Below are 27,743 nucleotides of genomic sequence, written 5' to 3' on the forward strand. Positions count from 1 at the left end.
TCTAACATATATGTTTTAATTTTCAAGCGTTTGGTTCTAGATCTACATGTTCTCTCCAGGAGGTCAGGAAGCCTGTGTTCTCTGATTATCTTTTATAATCAAGAAGATTCTGGAACACAGTGGCCTTCAAAAAAGCATTGGTGGTGTTAAAATAGATCCCCACGACTTCCTAAAACCTGGCAGTCTTTGAAGATTCTGTTCAATTCTCACTGCTCCATCAAAGATGCCCCCAGAGCTGTAGCTCTCTCTGATCTCAGCCACTCCCTTGAACTCCTGGCGGTTCGTGTTGCAACCTCTCATTTGGTATTTAATTGTACACTGTCTTGGGGCATCTCTTGAGCTATTATTTTACTGAGTATGTAACCCTTTTATTGTCCTATTTTTCATAGAACTCTATCTTTCACCTCTATTAGTTTGCAGTCTTTCCAAGAGTAGCAACCAAACAGCATTTACTTTTTTTGTGTCTACCACTGGGTGCTCAGATTGTACAATGCAATTCAACAGTTCACATTTGAGTGAAAGAATAAATGAATGAGGAAAAAGCCTATCTATCTAGTCCCATCGAATTTTTGCATTGAGACTTTATCTCTGTGACTCTCACCCGAAAAGCACTTGAGGCGCTAGAGGTGGATATGGATATTGGCAATGATTTTCCTTCGGAAATGTTGATTGGCATCTTGGTATCTTATTTCAGAAATCCTGGAAATGTCTCTCTCTGAAGACTAAAGCTCAGTCATTCCAGAAATGATGCGTTGGCTGTTTTTGTGTGATGCTTGATTCACTGTGCATTTTTCATTCTTTCTCTAACACTTGACATCCCTTTATTCAGGAGGTCAAGGTCACGGGTGCTGAGACAGGTCACTTTGAAAAGGAGCTTATGAAAGTGGACTTCAGCACTGATGTTAGAGTAGAAATGAGGTCTTCACTTCACAAATTCATGCAACTGTAGAGGTGGAAAGAACGTTGCCGACACAGCCATAACGTTGTTGCTGTTGTTGTTTGAGACAGAGTCTTGCTGTGTCACCCAGGGCCCAGGCTGGAGTGCAGTGCCGTGATCTCAGCTCACTGCAGCCTCTGCCTCTGGGTTCCAGTGATTTTCCTGCCTCAGCCTCCTGGTTAGGTGGGATTATAGGTGCACGCCACCATGCCCAGCTAATTTTTGTATTTTTAGTAGAGACAGGGTTTCACCATGTTGGCCAGGCTGGTCTCAAACTCCTGACCTCAGGTGATCCACCTGCCTCAGCCTTGCAAAGTGCTGGGATTACAGGTGTGAGCCACTGCACCTGGCCGTAATTCTTTAAAAAGACATGAAGCCAAGGCTTTAAGAGGAGGCCCTCTAGATACCCTTCAATATTGTGCAGATAAGAAATATCCAGATTAGACACATACCTTAGGATTCCCCTGTGGTGGGCAGGGTTTTCTGCAGATAAGCAACATAGAAAGAAATGAAGCTGTGGTTGACAGTTTAGAGCTTATTTCCTCACCTTTTAAATTTAAATAGTTATAAAAAGGGTGATATAAATACTGTATGAAAAGATACCTGAAAGAGCAGCCAGCCAGAATTCATAAGAGGATTAAATAGAAAGATAATGGTCCCTCTTCAATTATTAAAATAATACGATGAGCCCCATGTGAAGTACTATGTGTGGCACCTGCTCTTGTTGCCTTGGTAGTAAAGAGAAAACAGGACTAGGAAGTTGAGGGCTGATTCCAAGGTGTTTTCCAGTGGTAGCTGCTAAGCACCCTGTTGAAAGGAGTTTAAGTGCGTCTTGGAGGAAGGAGCCTGTCTTCCTGTTGTTAAGTTGTACAAATGGAAAAATTCAGGAGGCACAGGTGGGCCAGTTAATAATTTAATTGGGTTTAATTGCAATGTTTTGGCTCTGGGAAGAGAGGGGAAACCTCTGCAGTCAGCATTTAGCCAGTGGAAGCCACCCCTTATCAGCAGGGTCCCAATGATGACGAGTAAGTGGGTTTTACAGCAGAGGGTCCCCCGGGCTTGGTCTACCTCATTATCCTTTCTTGGAGTTTAGGATCATTCTGGGCCAGCTGGGAAGGCCTAGCACCAGCTCCTGGAGCTTCTTTCTCTTGGTTCAGAAGTGTGCAATGGAGGTTACCTGATGATGTTACTGTTGTAATTCTAGAGAACTCGATTGGAGAGGCTGGGATTATTGATTCAAGGTCTCCCCATTTCTCTATGGCTCTTGTAAAGGACAGATTCCCCCCTCTTTAAACCCTGGAGGGCCTAGTTCATGGAAACAGATACCTCACATTTCTGCATTGAACGTGATGGTGATTGGTGGCTGGCATCTTTTCTGAATAGAGATAATGGCCAAATTATTAAAGATGCCCCAGTTGCACCCAGATTTCCAAGACTGAGCAACTCTTACTGGAGAATATTGAATTTCAGTTTTCCTCTCTACCCTAAAAATACCTTGGGTTGCAGGATGGTGCAAAGCCCAGGGTCAGTCCCTCTGCTGTGTTCCATGCGCTGCCCCAGGCATCATGTTACTCCTGGGGGACTCTGGACAAATGACTTAATGTTTTTGTGCCTTAGCTACTTCTGTGAAATGGGAATAATAATAGTTGCTAACTCATAGGGTGGTTGTGAGGGTTAAATGTGTTAACACATCTAACATGCTTTGAACAATACTTGGCTCACACGTTGTAGCTATTATTATTATTACTGTTATTATTAGAAATAAGGTCTCACTCTGTTGCCCAGGCTAGAGTGTCATGGCAGGATCATAGCTCACTGCAGCCTTGAACTCTGGCCTCAAGCGATTTTCCCACCTCAGCCTCCCGGGTAGCTGGGACTACAGATGCGCACCATCATGTATGGCTAATTTAAATTTTTTTGTGTGTATAGAGAAACAGAGATCTTGCTATGTTGCCCAGGTTGGTCTCAAATTCCTGGCCTCAAGTGATCTTCTTGCCTTAGCCTCCCAAAGTGCTGGGATTACAGGCGTAAGTCACCATGCCTTGCTGAGTGTAGCTTTATTATTATTATTGTCTTCAAATCGGTTCCCCCTTCCTGCTCTTAATTCTGTATCTCATGGTCTCTGTGGTGAATCATCATGGGCTAAAGGATGTGGATGGGGCCTTCCAGGCCCAGTTCCCAGTGGATGGTTCAAGGCTACCTTCTCCAAGCAGGGAAAGCCTTGCTCCAGAGGCTGAACAAACTCTAGGGGTACAGACCCCAAATTCCAGGATCACAAACCCCTCTGGAATCTTGGGCAGGTCTCTCTGGCTGGCAATGGGCCACCCATCTGGCTGTGTCCCTTGGGATGAATTGTTTAAATAAAGGAGAAGCCTCAGGGGACCCCCTGGTTGGCCCTGCCTGCTCCAGATGGCAGCTCATATCAGGCAAAGTTGCATTTCTAAGGAAGGGTGGGAACCTTTCTTCATTGCTGAGGGTGAGCGTGCCATGCAGGGCTGTCCAACCCCTGGGCATCCTTCAGAAACTCTGGAGCCATGGGGTTCACTGCCAGTACTTAAGCCTGTTTGGCAATTTGAAAAAAAAGGAGTCCCTAATTTCCCTATTAGCACCGTCCCAGTGAGTTTGATTTTGCAGTTTCTCCGGTATGTGCTCCTCCTCCCCGCATACCAGCAGGCTGCCGAGGAAGGTTTCCCTAATGTTTGGAAACACTGAAGGTAGTTTAGTAAATGGGCCTGTTCTGGCAGTGGTGCTCATCCACGTTTTCCAAAATGTGTGTAATTCCCACTCTAGTCTCGGCTCCCCAGTCGGCAATATGTTCTGAAGTGTCAGTTCTAAATGCAGCCCATTCCTTGCACAGTGGGGAAATGTGGCATGCTCTGTGGCATGGGCCAGGGCTCTTGGTGATGTAGGTGCACTTGGAATTCTATTTAGACACCCACGTGACACCCCAACATCTTCCCATTCTCAGCAGAAAGATGTAAACTATTGAAGAGCTGTCTGCTTCGCTGCCTTGGGACTGAAGAAACAGAATTGCTCTCTTGGGCGTGACTGGCAATTTAGGACTAATGGAGATTGTGGGGAAAGGATGAATAGGGCAGGTTGGGGTGTGAAGGCTTTTTTCTGCAACACGGCCCTGGGTCTGGGATGGGAAGCACCTGAAACTTCTCTGCCTAGAAGAGGACAGTGGTCCCAAGGCTGTTTCTACAGGGGCCATAACAGCACATGGGGGCATGGACAGTTTAGTCAACCAGCCCCGAATATCTGATTCATTTAGAAATCTGAATTGACTGGATTCCAATCCAGCTAACGTTTATTGAGCCCCTGTTGTGTGGCCAGCATTGTGCTTAAACTCATGTCTGTTGTTTTGAGCATGCCTGACGGGAGCTCCTATCTGGTTGACATGGGGCACATAACTGCATCGTGTTCCGCTCAGGAAACATGTATTGAGTGCTGCTTCTGTGCTAGACTTGGGGATTCTGAGTTGGGCGGAGATGAGAAGAGACCTCATCTCCTACTTCCCTGCCCAGGGAGTCCTTGGTGGTCCCAGAACTGTTCAGCAGAAGCATTTGCTTAATCTCAAGGCATTTTGTTCTTTAGGAATTCTGGTTCTATTTCTTATCCAAAAAGAGACACAGATACTGGAGCTGAAATTTGTTATTGTACATAAAACATTCTGTTCGCTTCATCTGGTTATTTGATGGGAAACAGTGGCGTTTGGATGCCTGTTTATTTCTCACTATTGGTAAAATAATCCTGTCTCCCGCAGGCTTGCCACTTGGGTCCACTCCCCATCCTCCTCCAGCACCGTGACTGGGTTTCTGGGGCGCTGGGCACTATGGCCATGGGAAACTTAGACTTTTGGGGTCTTTCTGTTGTAAATTCTTGGCTGTGGGCTCTGCAGTGCATGCAGGAAGGAGCCGGGGTTCCAGAGCATATGATTTGAAAATAGGAAGAAGGGGGAGATGCCAGATATATAAAAAGCACATGGATTTTTTCACACTGGGGGTAGGGGGTTTAAAAAAAATCTCAATTCTGAAAAATAGACCTAGTGTGCAAACCCTTTTCCAACTCACGAGCTCATTAGGAGTCAAATTCCACCAAAGCCGTGCCAAAGAGTGGGCCTGTAACCCAAGAGATCCCTTTGGAAGGACTGTCAATATCTGATCCCAGGAATAAGGGGAACCCCTGTGTGTGTGAAGAGAAAATCTTAGGTTCAGCTGTGCCTCCCCGCTTCCCTCCCTCCTCCAGGGATCTCGGGTTTAATGTTGGCCCTTTTTGGAATCCACACAGCACCTTTCTCATGGGTTTAAAAATAGACTCTAGGGCTGCCAACCCTCTTAAAAAGAACATGATGGAGATCGGTGCCAACTCTGTGGGGCCTGATCTGGGCTCTGATCACCTCCCTAAATAGACCCCCGCACTTGCCATCCCTTACTCCAGCCAGGCTGGGTGCCCAGGGTACCTTAATTGACCACTGGGCACTCCCCACACAAAGTTAAATAGAAAAACAACCAAGACTCCATTCCCCTCTCCCTTTCTTCTGTCACTGCCATCAAGGTTAAGAAGGAATGACCAGGTTTGGAGGGGGTCAGGTTGGATTTCTGATTCAATTCAATGTGACATTTGTGTGGAACAGTCTGTAAAGTTCCTTCCTAGTTAATAACATTTCCCTGACAGCGATGCTCCTGGTGGCTGACACACTCCCCAGGGTGGTCGCTGGCTGGGTCTGAGTGGCGATAAACCAGCCTGCCTTTCTCAGTAAAGGGTGGAGTTCCTGGTACCCACCCTTATCGGTGGTGCCCAGAGTCTCTAGGAACAGGGGTGGCTCCTTGGGTGGGTGGGGATGGAACAGACGGAAGGAGGGTCAGAAGGAGAGCTGAACGGGTCAGCGGGCCACAGCCAGCGGCAGGACACTGCAAGGGCAGCTGCGGACAGGGAGCATGGGGGCACAACTGAGTCCACACATTGTTTCTTTGCTGCAGAGAATATGGGCATTGAAAAGGGTGCATTGTAAGCCCAAGAGGTCTGGGTGCAGGGCAGAGCTTTGAGATTTCTTGGGGTCCTGATTTCGGCCATGGGTGTTTGACCCTGGGTAATCAGTGATGAGGCCTCGATTTTCCAGTGTTGAGGTGATATCAGTGACACCCCACACCTCTGGGGGAGATGTTAACCTTTGACAAAAGCTTTAGTTGAGAAGAAATGGAGGGGAGGAGGAAAAAAGAGGGTCAGCTGTCATTGATGGAACACTTATCGTGTGCCGGAAATGGTGGTCGGCATTTTACATTATCCCCCAATATTGGAGAGATGGGTGAAGCTATTTTCATTTTACTGATGTAGAAATCAACGCTCAGAAAAGTTATTTCCTTTATCAAAAGCTGCACAGCTCTACTGATTTAGAGTCTCTTAAGAGGCTGTCCAGAAAGCAAATAGTGTTGTTGCTATTGAGTTCTGGGTTTGAGTTGATTGAATAGGAGGGTTAAGCGGGATGGTCATTGCTACAGGGCCTGAGCTGCCAGGACGCCCTTCTCTCGAATCCTGGGGCTGCCCTGATCTCAGCTCTGATGTCCCTGTAGAGAGCAGCCACCTCAAGTCTCCGACTGGCCACCATTTGAAGCAGCCTGGACCTGTTCTCCCAAATCATCCTGGGGAGGCAGAGTCGCCTAAGAATCCCACTCGCATGGGATTCTTTGCTGCAGGCTTGTGTTCTTCCGGCTCATGAAATCCCTGCAGGAACTGACAGCAGCAGCAGCCCGTCAAGTGTCCCAGAGTCCCTGTCTACACCGAGAACAGCCTACCACATCAAGCCAGGAGCAAGCTGGGGATTTAAGTGCTGCACAGTCTATTTCTTCCCTTTCTTCTCTCTCACATCATCCCCACTTGGCATAGCTGCATGTGGCCCAGAGGACAGAACCCCAAAGGCGAGGCCTCCAGCGTTTCATTATGCTTGTCCGCAGAGAGACCTGCAAGGAGACAGTCAGTAAAATATTTAGCAAGATGGGAAAAGCCTGAAGACTCCATGAAGCTACAGGCTAGAACAGTGGTCTATGTCTGCCAAGAGTCTTTAGCCTTTTCTTCAGCCCATCAATTCCTTTCTGGTGGTTTGTTTTGATCTCACCGGCAGATCTTAGCACACTAAATGCCTACATTAAAATGTGCAGCCTTGAAGTATGAACAAAATGGAGATGGAGAAGCAGGATAATTATTTGTGGTCTAAGGGTGTGGTTGTGAGGGAAGGTTGAGGGGACAGTCAGTTATGGGGAAAAGAACAATAGTTTAGCTTTCTGAATCCCTAGAACCCAAAAAGACCCTTTCAAGTCATACAGCTTACTGAGTGGTCTATATGCCAGATCAAATGTTGAGGTTATTTTTTTTTTTTCCTGCCATCCTGAAGGATCTCCTGCAAAGATTAACCCCTTTCTGACTAATGAGTTCTATCAAGTCACATATCTCTTATAGCTGGAAAGTTCTTTCTGTGGAATCTAAATCTTTTCCATAGCAACTGAATCCCAAGACTTACAGTTTCTTTATGACTCATGGAAGTGGTGGGGACATCATTCTTCTAACACCAGTCAGTAATCACTGTGTTTAGCACTGCCCAGCACTGTGCCAGTCACATAGAGGAGTAGGTGGGGAAAGCAAGGGAGAGGGACTGGGAATTTGGAATATGAGAACCAAGCTGTTTCTGCCTGGGAGATATTTAGAATTCAGTCCCAGTGGCAGGGACCACACCTAGGAATTGGTACCATATAATTAGCTCCACTGTGGCATTTCAGGCTGCAGTGCTGGAATTTATGTTTCAAGGGCTCTCTCCCTTGGCTTTATCATCTCAACTCCTTTAACCTCAGGCCTCACTGAGCAACATGTTTGTAGTTGTGTCCTTTCTCCTCCTCTTGGGCCTTGCCTGACTCATCGCCTGTCTAAGTTTCAAAGCCTCAACCCTAAGGAGGTCATGACTAATGTCAAGAATTCTTGGCAGTTCTGAGAACTTAAGTCCTCTGATAATACCTCACCATCTTTCCCATTACACTCAGAGTGCTGTGGGTTGTATTCAGCTTCTGGTCCATTATGACCATCACATCTTTTTCTTTGTGATTATATATAACCCACAGTATTGCATAATATGAAGAAAGACACAGCTTAAGAATTATAAGAACTGAGTACCAAAATGCGACTGGAAATGTTTTGCTACTGAGCTTTGAATATTTTACTTGTAAGATCTGTTTATCTCACCTTTAAGACAGATATTCTGTATAGATAGAACTCTGAAAACTTAGTAAGAAAACCAACTTTCCAATTAAAAAATAGACAAAAGATTTGAACAGATGTATCACCAAAGAAGATATATAGGCTGGGCGTGGTGGCTCACGCCCCCGTAATTCCAACACTCTGGGAGGCCTAGGCAGGCAGATCACCTGAGGTCAGGAGTTCAAGACCGGCCTGAACAACATGGAGAAACCCCATCTCTACTAAAAAAATACAAAATTAGCTGGGCATGTTGGCGCATGCCTGCAATCCCAGCTACTCAGGAGTCTGAGGCAGGAGAATCTCTTGAACCTGGGAGGCGGAGTTTGCAGTGAGCCGAGATCTTGCCATTACACTCCAACCTGGGCAACAGGAGCAAAACTCTGTCTCAAAAAAAAAAAAATAAGTACAGAAAGAAAAGAAAAAGAAAAAATAAGAAGATATATAGATGGCAGATAAGTACCCGAAAAAGGTGTTTGATATTATCAGTTGTTGGGGAAATGCAACAGACCCCTTCTCTACAAATTTTTTTTTTTTTTAATTCGCCATGTGGTGCATCTATTAGGATGTCTGAATTAAGACAGACCATACCAAGTCTTGAAAAGGATGTGGACTGGCTGGCAGGAGGCAGGGAATAACAAGGGACATGAGGAAACTTTTGGAGGTGATTATGCCCATTATCTTATGTGGCCCTGGTTTCAGGAATATACATATGCCAAAACTTAGTAAATTGTACATTTTAAATGTGCAAGTCATAGTGAGTCAATTAATCCTCAAATAGAAATAGTTGCTAAAAAAATAGTATCTCTTTCAGTTCATTGTGAAAGTCAATTGCATTCGTGTTTTTGAAAGTATCGTATACATGATTTATTCATTTGAGCAGGGAATTTTCTCTCTCTCTCTAAATATTAATGTTGGAACAGTGCATTAGAATCTCTTGAGATATTCCACCGGGCTGTGATCAGGGATGTTCCAGTAACCATCATTTGTTAATTGGAGCTCTCTGTGTAGAGGATTCTAGCAAATCTGGAAGGTGGTTTTCAGAGGCGTGAGGCAAGAGACCTGGAGGGTGAGCTGGGCTTTAGCAGCGTGTGCCGGAGGGGGAAGGGGCTGCATGACTTACATCCAGACAGGCTGCTGCCTTCCAGAGGGTGCCCATACTCAAGTTCAGCCCCAGTGCTGTGGAGGGTCTTATGCCTGGAGAATTCTCACATTGTCGTCTTCAAATACCAGTTTTTTAACCCCCATGGGGAGGAGTAGTATTATTACACTTCAGGTCCCTGTTTTTGGCAATACCCTGGCTTTTTCTCTTGATCTTTGATTATCCTACTTCCTTGGGACGCCCGCCGATTGCTGCATGGCTTTGAAGAGTACCTGGTTTGCTTTGTAACACACTCTCATAGTATTTTCTTCTTTTTTAATTTTTAACTTTTTTTTTTTTTTTAGAGACAGGGTCTCACTCTTGTCACCTGGGCTGGAGAACAGTGGTGCAATCATGGCTCACTGCAGCCTCCAACTTCTGGGCTCAGGCAATCCTCCTGTCACAGCCTCCTGAGTAGCCAGGACTACAGGCATGTGCCACCATGCCTGGCTATTTAAATTTGTGTGTGTGTGTGTGTGTGTGTGTGTGTGTGCGTGTGTGGAGACAGGGGGTCTCGCTATGTTGCCCAAGGTGGTCTTGAACTCCTGGCCTCAAGCAATCCTCCCGCCTCAGCCTCCTAAAGTGCTGGGATTATGATCCTTCAAGATCATCCCCCACATTATCTGTTCCTGGCGCTGAGCACACTATTGTTAGGAATCTTGCTGGTGCTGCTAGTGGCAGGGCTTTGGATCAGTTTGGCTCCGAACCAGTTGGACCCACCATTTACTAGTGGTGACCTTGGTCTCGACCCATTACCTCCCTGGGCTCAGATTATTCATTTATCCAACTGTAGTAGCGTTGCCTGCCTTATGGGTGGCTGTGAGGATTAAGTGGAATAATGCAGTATGTCCATCAGCTAATAGGCGCTGAGCATGCTAGTTCCTCACCAACGCACAGCTGTACTGTACAATGTCAGGGGACAGTGGGAGAGGAAAAGAGCATTTGGTATTGTGTCTTGACTGTGACTTGAAGCCAGCACTAAGCCGACTCATGATACAAAACACCTATGATCTGAACAAGCCATATTACCAGGGGCCCAGTTACCTGACACTGCTTTTACTGACGGTTCCCTCATCCCTCTGAATTGAGCCTACTCTTGATGATGTCACCCCAAGTCTTCTCCAAAACCCCAGACATGGGTTTTGCCATCTGCCCCTGAAATGACTGCATGAAAAGGTGATGGTGGTCCCAGGACAGAACACTGGTTGCTTACTGCACGGACACAGCCTCGGGTGACGCTAGTTAACCGCCAGCGTCAGAGCAGTGCGGGAGGCAGCGGGGAGTGACAGCTCTGCTCTCCTGCAACCCAGCTGCGTCTCGCGTGGCGGCTCTCAGGCAGAATCTGGAATAGGCTGATTAACTGGTATCTCAGGACACGATGGAAGAACTCAAAACATGCAAATCGGTTATGGGGCATAAATAGAGTTTGCTGAGCTCACCCCGGCCGCGTCTCGGCAGGCTCCGAGGCCCATTTACCGGGGCATTCGGGGCGGCGGGAGGCAGGGCGGGAGGCCATGCAGCTTGGAGTTCCTCACCTCCATTGGACGTGTGTGCCTCCCCTCCGCAGGGGCAGGACGCCCGCCCCACGCCCGCCCCACGCCCGCCTGCCGGCACCTGCACTGGGACTGCACCCCCGCCCGCGCCACCGCGCGCAACCCCTCCGCAGGGCTTGGCAGCAGGTGCCTGCTCTCTGGAGAGCGCTTAGCATTAACTTTCCCATCTGACATAATCATGGAGAGAAAATGAAGAGATCCCATTAGCGGCGGGCTGGCGGGCGGGAGAGCGCAGGGCCGGGGCAGGGCCGGGGCAAGCGGAGGGCGCCTGTATTTTTAGCCAGATGCCGCGTAACTTGCTGGCGCTCCCCGCGCCGCCCAGCAGATAACCGGGAGGGGGAGCGGGAGCCGGGCTCGGATTTCAGCGCGGGCGCCGGACGATGGCAGCGCGACAGGGCAGGTCCGGGCCAGACCCTGCGGTGAGTGCACGAGCTGTCGCGGTGGCCGGTCCGGGGCCGGGGCGCGGGGACCGGGCCGAGGCTGGGGCTCTGCGTCCGTCCTGCGGGCTGTGGCTCCGTGCCTGGCTCCCTGGCGCCAACTTTCCCGGGCGGGTGCGGGCTCGCGCGCCGGGGCTGCCCTTCTGCTGCCGAGGCTTCTAGCAGGATCCAGAGGAAAATTCCTCTGGCCTGAAGGCTGCGGCTGCGGAGGGGCTGGAGCCAGGGCTGGGAGGCAGCGGGACCTGTGGCCGGCCCGGGAGAGGCGCACGGGCGGGAGCGTGGAGCCGCTGCCGGAGTGCCCCGAGGGGGGCCGGGCCCTGGCCGAGGCCGAGTCCCCTCACCCCAGGGGGAGAGCCTGGCCACGTAGATTCAGCAGAGGGTGGGAGATGCACGGCCTTGGGCTGGGCGGGCCCCTGGCCTGCGGCACGTCTGGCCCCTAAAACTTAGAAACGTGAGGCGCCCGGAGGCCCCCCGGTATCAGGAAATGAATGGGGCAGAGGAAGGCAGACCTGTTGGGCGCCCTGGCAAGCCTGGAGCTCTTCGCCGCTGTCCCCTTCGATCCTCGCAGCTCCCTGGCAGGATCCCATTTTAGCAGTGGGGAAATGGAGTTTTGGGGTGTTGGATGAGCACAGCATCAAGAGGCCAAGCAGCGCATCCCAGCCAGGTCTTCCCTGGCGACATCCCAGCCCACCCTGCCCAGCCTCCAGGGAGGGGTGCAGACAGCACAGGGAACCCCAGGGATTTTCCCAAGGTCCCGAGTTCGGGTTGAGAGATTAAGAGGGAGCCCAGCACTCCCGCTCAGGCGTCTTGTTTCCTCAATGACACCTTTGACTTGTTCATTTTATTTTTGCCAATGATAGTCAGACTGGGGAGTCTGGAGACAGTTTGTAAAGCTGTAACAGCACACCTTTCTGGAAGGCAAAAGGAAAGACACATAATAAAACACACACTTACTAGGGCCCACTGTTCACCTCTGTTTCTCCATCGTCAAGGGAGTAGAGGCAGGGCCACCTGGGTATGCTGGCTGGGGACAGCTGTCTTTCCTCATACCCCAGTGCAGCTCTCTGATCCCCCACGCACAAGCAGACAGCTCCACATCAGGGCTGCTGCCTGTCTTCTGGCTGGGCTGCAGGTCCCCCAGGAAAGGACCTGGAATCTCTTCCTGAGAGCTCTGATAGTGGCTGTGTTAAAGAAACTGCATTTTGCTCCAACAAGACCCCTTGGGAAAATGGTATTGCCTTATCACTGTTTAGAGTAATTGATATTAGCTCAGTTTCCATTCGCCTTTCTAGATAGGAATTTTGTACTACAGATCTTGAGAAGGTCAGTCTGATTTGTTCTAGGGAAAACTTAGGCCACCCCAACCCCCAGAGAAGGTGTGAAGAGGCCCTGGGGTTCTCTCACCTGGGTCTGCCTGCCCGTGTTTCCGAACGTCCCTTGCTCATGGGTGACAACATGTTGACATTCTGCAGTGTGTTTCCGGCCCCTCCCTCCCAGGATACTGGAGCCCCCTCGCTCACCATGTATTGCTATATTAGTATCTGCTCAGGAAGTGCAAGTTTAATAATAGTCTGGGTGTCTCAGGTAACCAGGATTCACCACCCTTTCAGAGCAGGCCTGATGATAACTTAATTCCTAGGAAGAATTCTGTTCCCTTCCTTCTCTTCCATTCCCTTCCTCCTGACATGGGCACAGCCTCCAAACCCAGGCAGAAGGCTTTCTCCAGCCAGAGCTGAACTGGAGAGGACCCTTATGAGCACTAAAAAATGACTAGGTCAGCACAGTGGTGCATACTTGTAATCCCAACATTTTGGGAGGCTGAGGTGGGAAGATTGCTTGAGGCCAGGAGTTCAAGACCAGCCTGGGCAACATAGGGAGACCTTATCTCTAGAAAAAATAAAGAAATTAGCCAGGTGTGGTGGTGCACGCCTGTAGTTCCAGCTATTCGGGGGAAGGGGGTGTTGAGGCAGGAGGATCTCTTGAGCCCAGGACTTTGAGGCTGCAGTGAGCTATAATTGCACCACTGGGGGACCACTCTGGAAGAAAGAGGGAGACCCTGTCTTGAAAGAAAGAAGGAAAGAAAGAAAGAGAGAGAGAGAGAGAGAGAGAGAGAAAGAAAGAAAAGAAAGAGAAAGAAAGAAAGAAAGAAAGAAAGAAAGAAAGAAAGAAAGAAAGAAAGAAAAGAAAGAAGAAAGGAAGGAAGGAGAGAAAGAAAGAAAAAGAAAGAAAGAGAGAGAAAGAAAAAAAGAGAAAGGAGAAAGAAAGAGAGAGAAAGAAGAAAGAAAGAAAGAGAGAGAAAGAAGAAAGAAAGAGAGAGAGAAAGAAAGAGAGAAAGAGAAAGAAAAAGAGAAGGAAGGAAGGAGGGAAGGAGGGAAGGAAGGAAGGAAAGAAGGAAAGAAAGGAAGGAAGGGAAATGATTGGCCTAGGAAGCAGTATAGCACAATAGTTAAGAAGATGCTACGTAGACTCAAATCTTGGCCACACTACATATTAGCTGTGTGACTTTGGACAAGTTACTTTTCTGTGACTTGGTCACTTCATCTGTAAAGAGGCGATAACAAAACACCTGCCTTGTGACAGTATTCTGAGGAGGGAGTGAATCAATTTATGTGGCATGTTTAAAACCTAGGGAGAGCTTTGTGGAAGTAAACTTGTTTTGTTTTGAAAGGAAGTTCAGGGACATCACATTGATTAGGCAGCAGGGATGCAGGCACAGCAGAATGTCTGCTGTGTGCAGATCCCCGAACACTCACACAGGTAGAATTAAATTAAAATGAAGCTGGAGACGAGGAGGGGAAGAGACACCAGAAGACAGCTTTGGTGGGGTGCACAGCAGAGGTGCCAGTGCCTCATTGGTGACCGGGGTTTGTGGACACGGCGGGTTAGTTTTCTGTATAGGATGAGCAGGCCTCCTGGCCTCCCAATCTGGGAATGGATGAGCCTTGGTCAGGTTTGTATTTTGTTGCTGTTGTTTTTCAGGTCAGTATGCACTCAGGTAAATATTTTGAATGGAACACATTGGATTCATTGGACACTTCTCCTGCCCTGTTGCATTTGTTGGATGTACCCAGGACAGGTCATTGAATTGGAGCAGTTGGACTAGACAGATGGGCAGTAGGGGCTCAGCAGAACACGATGGTAAAGATGAGTGTCACATCCCAACAAGGGCCATTTGCTCTGTAGCTGAAATATTTCCTGGCCCTTAGGAAGTTCTCAATGAATACTCATGGAATGGATCCATGGGTGCATGCATGCACATATGACCCCTTTATAACACAATCACTTGATTGTTCAGATCAAGAGAGCAAGGACCTCTATTCTGAGTTATTGTTCTCTCTTTATCCTGGCAGGATATTGGTCTTGAAATAGGACCCCAGTAAATACACTGTAGAATTAAACTAAGTGATGTGTAGTTGCTACTGGGAGTGGCATCATGGCATCATTATCTGTAGTTCACCTCCCAGATGCCCTGAGGATCCTGCTGAGTCCTGACTACTCTACGTCTGTAGAAGACCAAAAAAAAAGAAAGAAAGAAAGAAAGAAAGAAAGAAAGAAAGAAAGAAAGAAAGAAAGAAAGAAAGAGAGAAAGAGAAAGAGAAAGAGAAAGAGAAAGAGAAAGAGAAAGAGAAAGAGAAAAAGAAAGAAAGAAGAAAGAAAGAAAGAAAGAAAGAAAGAAAGAAAGAAAGAAAGAAAGAAAGAAAGCAAGCAAGCTTCAGCAGTTGCACTTCACTGCTAACTATCTAGGTGACCTTAGCTGGTCACTTTACTTCCCCAGGCCTCAATTTTATCATCAGTGACAAGAAGGGCTGGAACTAGATGGTTCCTTTCTAGAGACCTGTCTTGGTCTGAATAGAGTGCTCAGGGATAGAGCCCAGACCTAGTGGGACCTCCCAGCATTTTTCCTCTGCCGTGGATTAACTGTTTAATTGGCATGGGCATGCAGGCCTGCCCAGCCGCCTGCCTGTCAGGGCTGCCTGGACACCTTCAGGCTTGAAATTGCTGAGAACACCCTTGGGGTCAAGGGCAGTGGAAAGGCATAGACTTCAGTGGGGTACCCCTGGATTGAATCACCCCAAGTGTTTATCTACAGAACTTGGGCAAGTTATTAACCTCTCCAAATCTCAGTTTCATCACTTCTAAAATGGGGATAATAATTATACCTACCCACAGGTTGTAATGAGAATTAAAAGATATAATGCTGGTAATACATTTGACCCAATGGTTGGTATTATAATTTTAGTATTCTATTATGGCAATGACAGAAACGGTTTAGCCTTCCTCAGTCAAGTCCAGATGGGGCTTCCCTTACCCTCTATGTATGTGCTTGTCTGTCATAAACTTTTTTTTTTTTTTTTTTTTTTTGAGACAGAGTCTCACTCTGTTGCCCGGCTGGAGTGCAGTGCCACAATCTCAGCTCACTGCAAACTCTGTCTCCCAGGTCCAAGTGATTCTCCTGCCTCACCCTCCCAAGTAGCTGGGATTACAGGCACGCACCACCACGCCTGGCTACTTTTTGTATTTTTAGTAGAGATTGGGTTTCACCATGTTGACCAGGCTGGTCTCTTAACTCCTGGCCTCAAGTGATCCACCCGCCTCAGCCTCCCAAAGTGCTGATACTACAGGAACCACCGCGCCCAGCCAGTTTGTCATAAATATTCTTCTTTACTTCCTGGATTCAGTGCTTTGAACAGTCAAACAGTGTCATTAGTGGATATTGCGTCTATTTTTATCCACCCATTCTCAGGTTTTCAGCCTGAATCCTATTATTGTGCCATAAACGGTAGTTAATTGGTGGGAGAAATGTCTCTTTAACACTTTTATTCTTGGGGAATAATATAGTGTTTTTCTAGTAATTGAATCTAGACAGACTTTCTGAATCAGCAGGCATAAATAGACATTTATCTGAGAGACTAAACCTTGACTGGGTTTTCTCTGGAAACCCAGCTCGTGCCTGGAGAGCCAACAGTTTGATCTTCATTTCTGAAATATTTCCTGCCCCACAGATGCCTTGCTGAGGAACCTAGATGTGAATGCCATGTGCTTTAGGTCAAGGGAGGCCTCGCCCTAGCAGACACTTAATGCTCTGGAGGATTCAAAAGAGATAGAAGACTTGGTCCCTGCCCCATGAAGCAAACAGTTTGGCTGGGGAGACAAGACTTGCCTGAATTAAATAGCTAGAGAAAGAGATATTTTAAGTGCATTTAAAAAAAAAACCAAGCTCCTATTTTGTGGTTTCTAGATTTAAAGATGGCAAATACTGAGTGTCTAAGCATAGTGTCATTCACGCAGGAAGTAGCCACCATCGGGGCCTTGAACAGAAGAAGGATTGGAATTAGCAAACCAGAGGGAGACAGAGCTTCAGGGCCCAGGGAGGAGGAACGTGCAGGCCAGGAGGTAGACAGAGCATGGGAATGTCACAGAGGACAAGGGAGGTGAGAAGGGGCTCCTGCCGCCATGGGGACAACGAGATGAGTGTGCTTTATGAGCAGGCAGCCACAGGGCTTGTACTTGAACTTGAGCTTACATCATGGAGGGCCCATGTGGGACCTGAGGTTGGGAAGGGCTGGCAGGAAGTCAGGATTTGGGGAAGACCAGTGAGGCAGGGATGGAGGAGGTTGGCTGGGAGGCAGAGGGAGGAAGTGGTACTTCTGCAGGCCTGGGGTTGTGGGCGGGGTTGGCGGGTGGTGTGGGGCAGCACCTGAATGTGGAGGGAGGACCCCTGTCTGAAAGGCTGGAGAGCCCTACTGCTGACACCCTGGGGACTCCCTGTTTCAATGGTGAAGATGTGAAGCGCTGCTTTGGGGAGGAGGATGAGAGTTCTATTTGGTCTTTGGCTGTAGATTTGGAGTCTTCCGTGTTTGAGGGTGTTCAAGGGTGGTCATCACTAGTGTGTGCATGAGTTTCCCGTGGCTGCTGTAACAAATCACCACACATTTAGTGGCTTAACACTACGGAGATGTGTTCTCTCAACGTCTGGAGGCTGGAGGTCTAAATCAAGGCCTCCACAGGGTCACACTCCCTCCAGGGCTTCAGGGTCCTCTTCCATGAGCCTCCACCTCCCAGAGGTTCCTTGCTTCCTTGTGCGTGGCTAAAGTCACTCCAGTCTCTGGCTCTGTCTTCACATAGCTTCACCTCTGTGTGTGTGCATACGTGTGTGTGCACATGTGTATATGTGTATGTCCACACATGTGTGTGTGTGTGCACATGGGTCTCTGTGTGTGCATGTATGTGTGCATGTGTGTGCATGTCTGTGCATGTGTGTGTATCTCTTGGTATGCATGTGTGTGCATGCATTTGTATGTGTGCGAATCTCTGTGTGTGTGTCTGCATCTGTGTGTGCACGTGCATCTGTGTGTGTGCATGTGTGCACGCACATATATGTGCATGCATGTCTGTGTGTGTGCATGTGTATGTGTGTGCGTGTGTGTCTTCTCCTTTTCTGTCTTTTATAAGGACATTTGTTGTTGAATTTAGGGCCAGCCAAGGTAATCTAGGATGATCTCATCTCAAGATCCATGACTTAATTACATCTACAAAGACTTGTTTTTCAAATAAGGTCACCTTCACAGGTTCCAGGGATGAGAGTGTGGATGTATCTTTTGGGGGACACCATTCAGCCCACTGCAGCATGCTTTTTTTTTTTTTTTTTTAAGGAGGGCACGTAGAGGAAGGAGACAAAGTGCCTGGGTGGAGAGGAAGCCACTGTGGGTCTTCTGTGGGAATGGCGTCACATGCTTCTCCCATTTGTGGCTTGTCATATGACCACTCTCACCCCTTCAACTCAGCCTTGTATGCAACTATGCGCCAAGCACTATTTATTTCCTTTAAGCATCATGAAAAGGGGACAAGAAAGGCTTTACTCTCCCCAGCTTACAGATAAGGAAATAGAAGCCGAGGATGTCTAAGTACCCGAAGGCACTCAGCTAGACCCAGTGGAGTGGCTCTGAGTCTAGGCCACCAGCTCCAATGCCTGAGGACTGGACTTTAATCATTACATTTGTCTTTGTGAGTGTATTAGCCTGTTCTCACACTGCTAATAAAGATGTACCCGAGACTGGGTAATTTATAAAGGAAAGAGGTTTAATGGACTGATAGTTCAACATGGCTGGGGAGGCCTCACAATCATGGCAGAAGATGAAGGAAGAGCAAAGGCATGTCTTACATGGCAGCAGGCAAGAAAGTATGTGCAGGGGATCTCTTCTTTATAAAACCATTAGATCTCATGAGACTTATTCACTATCATGAGAACAGCATGGGAAAAACCAGCCCCTATGATTCAAGTACCTCCCACCAGGTCCCTCCCAGGACATGTGGGAAATATGGGAGCTACAATTCAAGATGAGATTTGGGTGGGAACACAGCCAAACCATATCAATTGGTAAACTTTATTTTACTGTCCTCAGGTCTCACCCTCTCTGGCTGTCACTCATCTTTAAAGCAAACAGATGTTCCTGGGGGCAGGGTCTGAGCTGCATGGGGTGGGTGACGTAGCACCAGCTAAGGAACAGAAAGCCTTCACTCTCATTCAGTAAATCTGGTGGGGGGCACCCGGAGTTAAAGCTGAGACCAAGCTGGCTGCAGAGCTGGGAGGTTCAACTCATGAATTTCGGAGTCACACTACCTGCATCTGAGTCCCGGCTGTGCCTCCTCCCTGCTGTGGGATGCTGCACAAGGCACTTCTGCTCTCTGTGCCTCAGCCCACTCATCTGTAAAATGGGACTCTGCAGTCCTACTTACTTCTTGGGTATTTAAAATTAATATAAAATGCATATCTGTGCGTGTGCATGTGTGTGAATATATATTATTGTCATCCTTTGGTATCCGTGGGAGATTTGTTCCAGAACCCACTGCAGATACCAAAATCCACAGATTCCTCAAGTTCCTCATATAAAATGATAACGTGTTTGCATATAACCTACCCACATCCTCATATATACTTTAAATCATCTCTAGATTACTTATAATACCTATTGTAAGTGTTTTGTAAATAATTGTTGTACAGCATTGCTTTTCTGTATTACTTTTTTTTTTTGTTTTTGAGACGGAGTCTTGCTTTGTCACCAGGCTGGAGTGCAGTGGTGCGATCTTGGCTCACTGCAACCTCCGCCTCCTGGGTTCAAGTGATTCTCCTGCCTCAGCCTCCTGAGTAGCTGGGACTACAGGCGCACTTCACCACGCCCAGCTAATTTTTGTGTTTTTAGTAGAGATGGGGTTTCACCATGGTGGCCAGAATTGTCTTGGTCTCTTGACCTCATGATCCATCTGCTTCGGCCTCCCAAAGTGCTGGCATTACAGGCGTGAGCCACCACACCCGGCCTTCTGTTAGTATTCCTTTTTATCTTAGTATCGTTATTTTTATTTTCTTTTCCTGCAAATTTTCCATCCACGGTTGGTTGAATAAATGGGTTTGACTGTATATGTAAAGTGCTAATAATGGTTCTTAACACATAGTAAGTGCTATGTGCTGTTTACTTAAAAAACAAAAACACAGGACCGGGCATGGTAGCTCATGCCTGTAATCCCAGCACTTTCAGAGGCCGGGACAGGAGGATTGCTTGAGCCCAGGAGTTCGAGACCAGCCTGGGAAACATAGTGAGACCCCATCTCTAAAGAGGAAAAACAGGCAAATAAAAGCAAAAACACAAAACAGTTCCAAAGAGCCCAGGCTTGGTTCCTTTGGTGCCTGCATTCATGACTCTTGGGGCCAGGGACCTCTGTGATATTGCAAACTCTTCAGCAAGACCGTGGAGCCCCTGAAACCTCAGAGCAAGGAGACACCAGGCTATGCTGTGCTCTTGCCATTGGAATGGGCTCCCTCTCAAAGGCTGATTCTTCCTGAGTCCAAGCCAAGAACGTTTGCTTATAAAAATACCGAAAGGGGACCAGGCACAGTGGCTCAGGCCTGTAATCCCAACACTTTGGGAGACCAAGGTGGAAGGATCGCTTGAGCTCAGGAGTTTGAGACCAGCCTGAGCAACATAGTGATGCCCTGTCTCTATAAAAAAGTTTAAAAAAAATAATTGGGCATGGTGGTGCACACCTGTAGTCTCAGCTACTTGGGAGGATCTCTCGAGCCCAGGAATTCAAGGCTGCAGCGAACTGTGCTTGTGCCACTGCACTCCAGCAGCCTGGGTGACAGAGCAAGACTCTCTTAAAAAAACAAAAACAAAAAACCACAGGAAAGGAGGCCTGGGTGTGAAGGCAGTTAACCCCAAGAACAGTCCAACCAGGGGCTCTAGGTCTCCTGTGCACACCTGGTGTCACTGTGGGTACCAGGGTGCCACAACAGAGGATGCAGGGGCTGCTGCAGGGGCCTGGGGCTTGGATGGGGCGGAGAAGTCATTAATATACCCAGGACACTCAATGCCTGTTGTTTTTCCTCACAGGCCGATGCTGCTACCAGCTTTCTGAGAGCAGCAAGATCAGGTAACTTGGACAAAGCTTTGGATCACCTGCGGAATGGGGTAGACATTAACACCTGTAACCAGGTAAGTGGGATGGAGGCAGGCCTGTTGTCTCTGAAGAGTAGCTCTTGCCTGATGCCATTTCCTGAGAGCTTTGAAACTGCCTCTATTAACCTTTTCCCAGTGGCCTCAAAACTCCCCCATGGCTTCTGCCTGCCGAAGGCCCTAACCTTGCTGTTTCCACTTCTGCCGTGGCCCAGGGCCCCACAGAGAAGGGCTGATGCCTGCATAGTGTGGGCGAGGCCCACATAGATCCCCTGTGGTCTCCTCACTTAGAAGTTCCAGTCAGTCCCTGCTGTTGTCTTAGAATATATGGCCTTTGAATTGGGGCAGGAGGAAGAGCCTTTGAAAGATACTGTGTCAGTAGCAGTTGTGTCTCCTTTGTCCACTGGCAGTCTGTGTGGGTTCTCGGCTAGCCTGAGAAGAAAGTCGGGGAATGAGGCCCTGCTTTGGTCAGGTGCTGACAAAGGCGGGTGAGCTCGGGTTGAGGATGGTGGGGCTGGCACAGAGGCTGGCACTCCAGGGCTCCTGAGTGACATAGCTGAGCCTTAGCTTCAGGAGGGGCTGGCCAGGAAACAAAATGTGTTTGGGTTGGGTTGGAGGGCAGAGACTCAGGCTTGGAGCCAAAGATCCAGGAACTGACTGAATAGAGAGGAAATAACCCTCCAGGAAGGGAACAGGTGTGCGGTTTGGGCTTGTGGATTGGTGACAGGTTTTGTTTGTTTGTAGATATTTGCCTGCCAATTAAGTTGTTTAGTTACACATGCTAATTGTTTCTAATTTAGAATACACTTACCCATTGCGAACTTTTTTAAACCATCTGAGCCATTAAAAATGTGTTCTTAATTGTGGTAAAATATACAGCATAGAATTTCCTGTCTTAACCATTTTTCAGCATACGGTTCAATGGGATTAAGTCCATTCATATTATCCTGTAACCATCATCCATCTCCAGAACTCTTTTCATGTTGCAAAACTGAAACTCTGTACTCTTTAAACACTTACGCTTCATTTCCGACTACTCCCCAGCCCCTGGTGACCACCCTTCAACTTCCAGTCTCTATGAGTTACTATAGGGACCTCACAGAAGCAGAATCCTGCTATATTTGTACTTTTGTGACTGACTTCTTTTATTCAGCGTAATGTCTTCATGGTTCCTCTGTACTTCAGTGGCTTGTGTGACTTTTCCAAGCTAGCAGGGCCAGATTTTCTGAATGTAGGTTGTTTTCCATGGGCCACGTGCCCCTGTCCTACCCCCTCATCTACAGTTTCCCTACCCTTCCTGCCCCTGTTTAAAATGCAAAATACTGTCCGGTGCAGTGGCTCACGTCTGTAATCCCAGCACTCTGGGAGGCTGAGGCAGGCGGATCACCTGAGGTCAGGAGTTTGAGACCAGCCTGGCCAACATGGAGAAACCCCGTCTCTATTAAAAATACAAAAATTAGCTGGGCATGGTGGTGCGTGCTCCCAGCTACTTGGGAGGCTGAGACAGGAGAATTGCTTGAACCCAGGAGGCGGAGGTTGCAGTGAGCCCAGATCATGCCATTGTACTCCAGCCTGGGTGACAGAGCGAGACTCCATCTCAAAAATAAAATAAAATAGACTGGGCATGATGGCTCACACCTGTAATCCCAGCACTTAGGGAGGCTGAGGTGGGCAGATCACAAGGTCAAGAGTTCAAGACTAGCCTGGCCAATATGGTGAAGCCCTGTCTCTACTAAAAATACTAAAATTAGCCAGGCATGGTGGTGCACGCCTATAGTCCCAGCTACTTGGGAGGCTGAGACAGAAGAATTGCTGGAACCCAGGAGGTGGAGATTGCAGTGAGCTGAGATCGTGCCACTGCATTCCAGCCTGGGCAACAGAGTGAAACTCTGTCTCAAAAATAATAATAATAATAATAATAAATAAGTAAATAAATAGATAAATAAAATGCAAAGTACTACCTGCCCCCACTCCTAGGACTGAGACCCCATTTGGATTAAGTTGGTCTTGCAGTGGCAGAAATTCACAACTAAAAGATCAGAGAGAATGGAGCAGTGTTGTGTGTGATAGGAAACAGAAGTAGGTGTCTGATAGGAAGCGAAGCCTCTGGCAGTGCACTTCAGAGGAAAAGTGAGGTATGTGGACCTGACTGGAATTTGCAAACTGGATGAGGGACCAGGCCCTCCGCCCCTTTTCTCATCCCTCCACCCAGAAATGCCAACATCCACATATCCACAGCCCAAAGGATATTGTGGTGGTTGTAACCAAGCATCCGCTCAGGCTGACCTTTGCACAGCAGGTTGAAAGTCTAAGCCCATATTTTGATGCCAAGAGGTGGATGCAGCAAAGTCTGGGGGCAGGATGAGGGTCCTGGTGTGAGAGTTGTTCAGCAGACAGGGTCTGGGACCTTCTTAGCACCACACCTCCAGAAGCAACTGCACAGGCTGCAGCTGTGTTGCCCCAGCCCCCCATAGGCAGGGGGATTGCTCACTCTCTCCACCTGGGATGTGTTCTTGGGCTTGCAGAGATGCACACCTAGAGGCTTTCTTTGTTCTTACTATGGCTGGAGAATTGCAGATGTGTTTCTCTGCAGTGCAGTTCTCAGTGGAGGTGAATCACACCTTCAGAGGCCTTTCAAGGGTTAAGATTTTAGCTCTCAAAGGAATCCATTCAGCTAAAATGGGGACAACTGAACGTGTGTGAGACTTGAGCCAGGGCTCATTTTCTGGAAGATTTTGATGCCACTCGGGGAATAGCTATGTCCTGATTGGTCTCCCGTTGGAGAGGCCTTGGGTGTAACTGCCTTGTCACTCTGCCTTCTCTCCTCAGAGCACCTCTTCGGTTCATTTTGGGCTCAGAGAGCAGCAAGCACTGAGGCATTATTTGCACTTTATTGACACCATTTCCGATCGGCTCAACGCCAGTGACAAGTGGCTGTCAGCCCTGCTCGAGGTTGAGGGGAGGCTCCTGCCTCAGACTCAAGACTGCAGTCCTGGCTAAGCCTGGCCTCTCTTTCAAAGAGGATACTGCTGCAAGTTAGGCAATGAGTGTCAGAAGGGAACGAAAGACAGGATGCATCGAGTGCAAAGCCCCTTGCTGCTGGTTAATTCCCACAGCTGCCAGATGTGGCCCTGTTGGTCCCTGTCTTATGGTCTATGGCTGAGCAGGACAGGTAGCTGCAGGTGACTGCGCCTGGAAAGGAGCTGATCAGGGTTCTCTGAACCTCATTCTGGTTGCACAGGGCAGTTTGGTTTTGCTGTTGGCGGGAGAGTCCTGGTAGTGGGGGAAGGACTCCAGTGACTGAACCCATGCCTGCATGAAACCCATGAGTGCACCCAGCGGGATGATCCTGCATCTGCTTAATGTGCACAGGGCCAGCCTCTTAATGCTACCAGAGCCTTCTGCTCTTTAAAACACGCATAAAAGCAAGCTGTTGTCCTGGGGTCATGGCAAGAGAATTTGCTTTCAGCTTGAATCTTCTGAGCTGATGGACTGTAGTGGTGGTAACAGGGCAAATACTTATCCTTACATAAGTAACACACTTTCAAATAGTATGTTTTTGTGGAAAGAATGCATACTGTTTGCCATAATAGGAAGTAATTACTCTAAGTAGTGTAGAAAGAAGAACTCTTGGCTTATATAACAGATGTCTGAATATTCACGGCAGTTCCTTGTTGCATAGACTGTGCCTACTGATGTTCTATCATCATTACCATGTCTACGGGAAAGAAGAAATTTATATGTAAGAACACACACATGTATGCATACATGAGCCCTTTTATATGAATGCCAATTTTAAAATTTATTGTTTGCACTTTAGATGGCTGTGTCCAATGTACTTCTGTGCATCTCCACATGTATATGGAGAGCTGGGCTGAAGGAATAGAATAATTTCATTTTAAAATCATGGTCCTTATCCACTCTGAACTGTAGTCTATTGGCAGTGACAGCTATTAATCAAATAATGACACAAACAGATATGCATACCAAAAACTGTGTTAGGAACCATGAATGGAAGGCAGAGAGTATATGAGAGGACTTCGCTAGAGTCAGAGGTCAGAGAAGGCTACCATGAGGAAGAAACAGTTGGGCTGAGGGAGGAGCAGGGGCAAATGAGGTGAAGCAAGGGAGAACATGCTGGTCTTAGAGAGCAGCCTGTGCAAAGCCCCAGAGGCAGGGAAAGGAGCAGAGGGTTGAAGGAAGGCCAGAGTGGGCGCAGTGCAGATAGCACGAGAGGCCAGGCGAGGTGGAGCTGGGATCATGCTGGAGCTTACAGGTAGGGGCGAGAGTCACAACATTCAGTGACTGGGACAGGGACATAAAGATGGGAACAGGAGACACTGGGAACTATGGGTGGGGGAGGGCGGGAAGAGGGCATGGGTGGAAAAACTAAGTATTGGGTACCGTGTTCACTACCTGAGTGACAGGATCATACGTCCTCCAAACCTCAGCGTCATGCAGTACATTCGTGTAACAAACCTGCACAGGTACCCCCGAATCTAAACTAGAAGTTGAAATTATAAACACCTGGGACAGTGTGCCCCTGGGCCAGAGCAGTGTGTGTGCATGCATGTGTGTGCTCACCAGCTGCACCAGACGTTAACCCTATACTTGCTGACTGAAGGGAAGAGGCCTGGGGGAGGGGGACAGTGGCCAGAGCAGCAGGGATGGGGTACTTAAGAGCCTGCAGCAGGCCGGGCGCAATGGCTCACGCCTGTAATCCCCGCACTTTGGGAGGCCAAAGTGGGTGGATCACCTGAGGTCAAGTGTTTGAGACCAGCCCGGCCAACATGGTGGAACTATTTAGTCTCTACTAAAATAAAAAAATTAGCCGGGCATGATGGCAGGCACCTGTAATTCCAGCTACTCAGGAAGCTGAGGCAGGAGAATCTCTTGAACCCAGGAGGCAGAGGTTGCGGTGAGCTGAGATCGAGCCACTGCACTCCAGCTTGGGCAACAGAGCAAGACTCTGTCTCAAAAAAAAAAAAAAAAAAAAAAGCCTGCGGCAGTGGCCACTGACCTGGATTTTAGCATTTAACACCCGCGCAGCTGTATTGCTGTGTCCTGGTTGAATATCCCCCCCTTGTAGAAGCCACATGAAGGATTCCAGTCTTTCTCCCGAGCATAGAGGAAAGTGAACCACAGATTCAAGCACAGGAGTGATGTGATTAAGGGTGTGCTTTAAAGGGTCTCACTGGCTACCTCGTGGAAAACAGGCGGAGGGCCCAATGGTGCAGTGGGGGAGCCTGTGTGTGCCCAGCAGCATCGGAGGGATGTATGGGCAGCTTGGATGAGGGTCATGGCTGTGGAGATGGAGCAAAGCCAAGCAGGCTTGGGTGATGGGTTGGATGGGGCACTGAGGGGAAGGAGACTTGAGAATGACCTTCGGAGAACTGGCTTCCATGGCAGGTGGGTGGTGGCACCATCCGCTAAATGAGGGATACTGGGAGCGGACCGGGGTGTGGAAACACGGGGGAGGAGTCAAAAGCAGAGCTGTGTCCAGATCCCGGTAAGGAGGCTCTGAGGAATCCGAGCAGAAATATATAGTAAGCAGTTGGATATTTGAGCCCGGAATTCAGATAAGAAGTCCAGCCCAAAGATAGATATTTGGAAGTCATTCAGCCTTCGAGGAAGTCAAGTGCTGGCGGGGGCTGATGAGAGCAGGGAGGAAAGGCATGTTGAATATACTCCCACTCGCCTGTGTGGGGTCATTCCACAGCACTCATTAAACACCCACTCTGTGCCAGGCCTATTCTAGGCACTGAACAAGACAGACAAAATAGTCTGCATGCTGGTGGCCTGTGCGTGCTGGTGAAGGAAATAGACAATAGCTAAGAGGATGGGCACATACATGAAGTCAGCTGATGGGAGACACTGGGGAGGAGGAAGGTCAAGGTGTCTATTTTGGTGGGGTGGTTGGGAGGGCTGTCTAGGGAGACAACTTTTAAGAGGCCTGGAAGAAGTAAGGGAGAGAGCCATGTGGTTTCTGGGGAACAGCATTCTTGGGAGAGCAGAAAACACGTGCAAAGGCCCTGGGACAGGAGTGACAGTGGTTTGCTTGGGGAACAGCGAGGCTGGAGTTGAGTGATGGAAGGGAAGGTGGTAGGCAGTGGGGTGGGAGGAGTGCCTGGGGCCAGATCAAGGAGGGCTTGCATTGGTGAGGGCTTAGATTTTGCCATAAGGGTGAAGTCATTTGAAGGTGTTACACAAGAGATGCTTATGCTGATGGAGGTTTCTAAACAATTGCCCTCGCTGCTGTGTGGAGGACAGACTCGGGGCACAGGGACAGGAGCAGCAAGACTGGTGAGGAGGCTGGTGTAGGGGGCCAGGTGGAATCCCGTGGCGGCTTTGAATAAGGGGGAGAGAAGAGAGGTGGGGAGGCCAGAGGACTTGTTGCCCAGGCTTGGAGTGTCATCACCTCAGATGTGGTGGTCTCAGCACACATTTTGCCGGGGCCCCTTACGCAGCCCGGGACTGGGTCATTCTTGCTGCTGGAGCAGCCACATAGCAGTGGGTTGGTAGATTCCATCTCAGCTCAACAGCCACTGTGAAGACAGCCCTGATCCCCATAGCTTGAAGCCATCCCTGCCTTTGTGATGTGTCAGTACCTCTCTTAAGGCTTAAGCCTAGCCGGCCCCACTATGTGGCGTGGTAACATTGAGCAGGTCTTCCCTCTCCTGGTGGGCTCCATACTACAGGAAGGCAAAGCCCATGACTGGGGACTCTGTTTCTCCACAGCACCTGGCATAGGATGTGTCCTATATTAGATGCTCTGGCATTTGTCTTAATAAATGGCCACATAATTGTGCACAGACCAGTATTAGCTTCACATGCTCAGTTTCCAGAATTATTGTTAGATTGATATCAAATCAAAATTTTTTCTCATGGAGACTATAGCAATACAAAAATACTTTCTGGGATGAAGTAACTGACTACATACATTAATGAGTCAACCAAATAAAATAAAACTAGAAAAGACCAGTG

At 48.4% G+C, this 27,743-nt stretch overlaps 1 protein-coding gene across 2 annotated transcripts in view; it reads left to right on the plus strand.

The window, feature by feature from the left end:
- The window catches only part of ANK1 (ankyrin 1), a 243,957-nt gene that overhangs the window by 117,244 nt on the left and 98,970 nt on the right, over nt 1-27,743 (plus strand). For both annotated transcript variants that reach the window (XM_010371812.2, XM_010371821.2), the window contains exon 2: nt 20,697-20,798. In XM_010371812.2, the coding sequence (XP_010370114.2) occupies nt 20,697-20,798 (102 nt within the window). The remainder of the gene's footprint in view (nt 1-20,696; nt 20,799-27,743) is intronic.

The sequence above is a fragment of the Rhinopithecus roxellana genome, chromosome 9 (assembly GCF_007565055.1).
Source record: "Rhinopithecus roxellana isolate Shanxi Qingling chromosome 9, ASM756505v1, whole genome shotgun sequence".
Taxonomy (NCBI): domain Eukaryota; kingdom Metazoa; phylum Chordata; class Mammalia; order Primates; family Cercopithecidae; genus Rhinopithecus; species Rhinopithecus roxellana.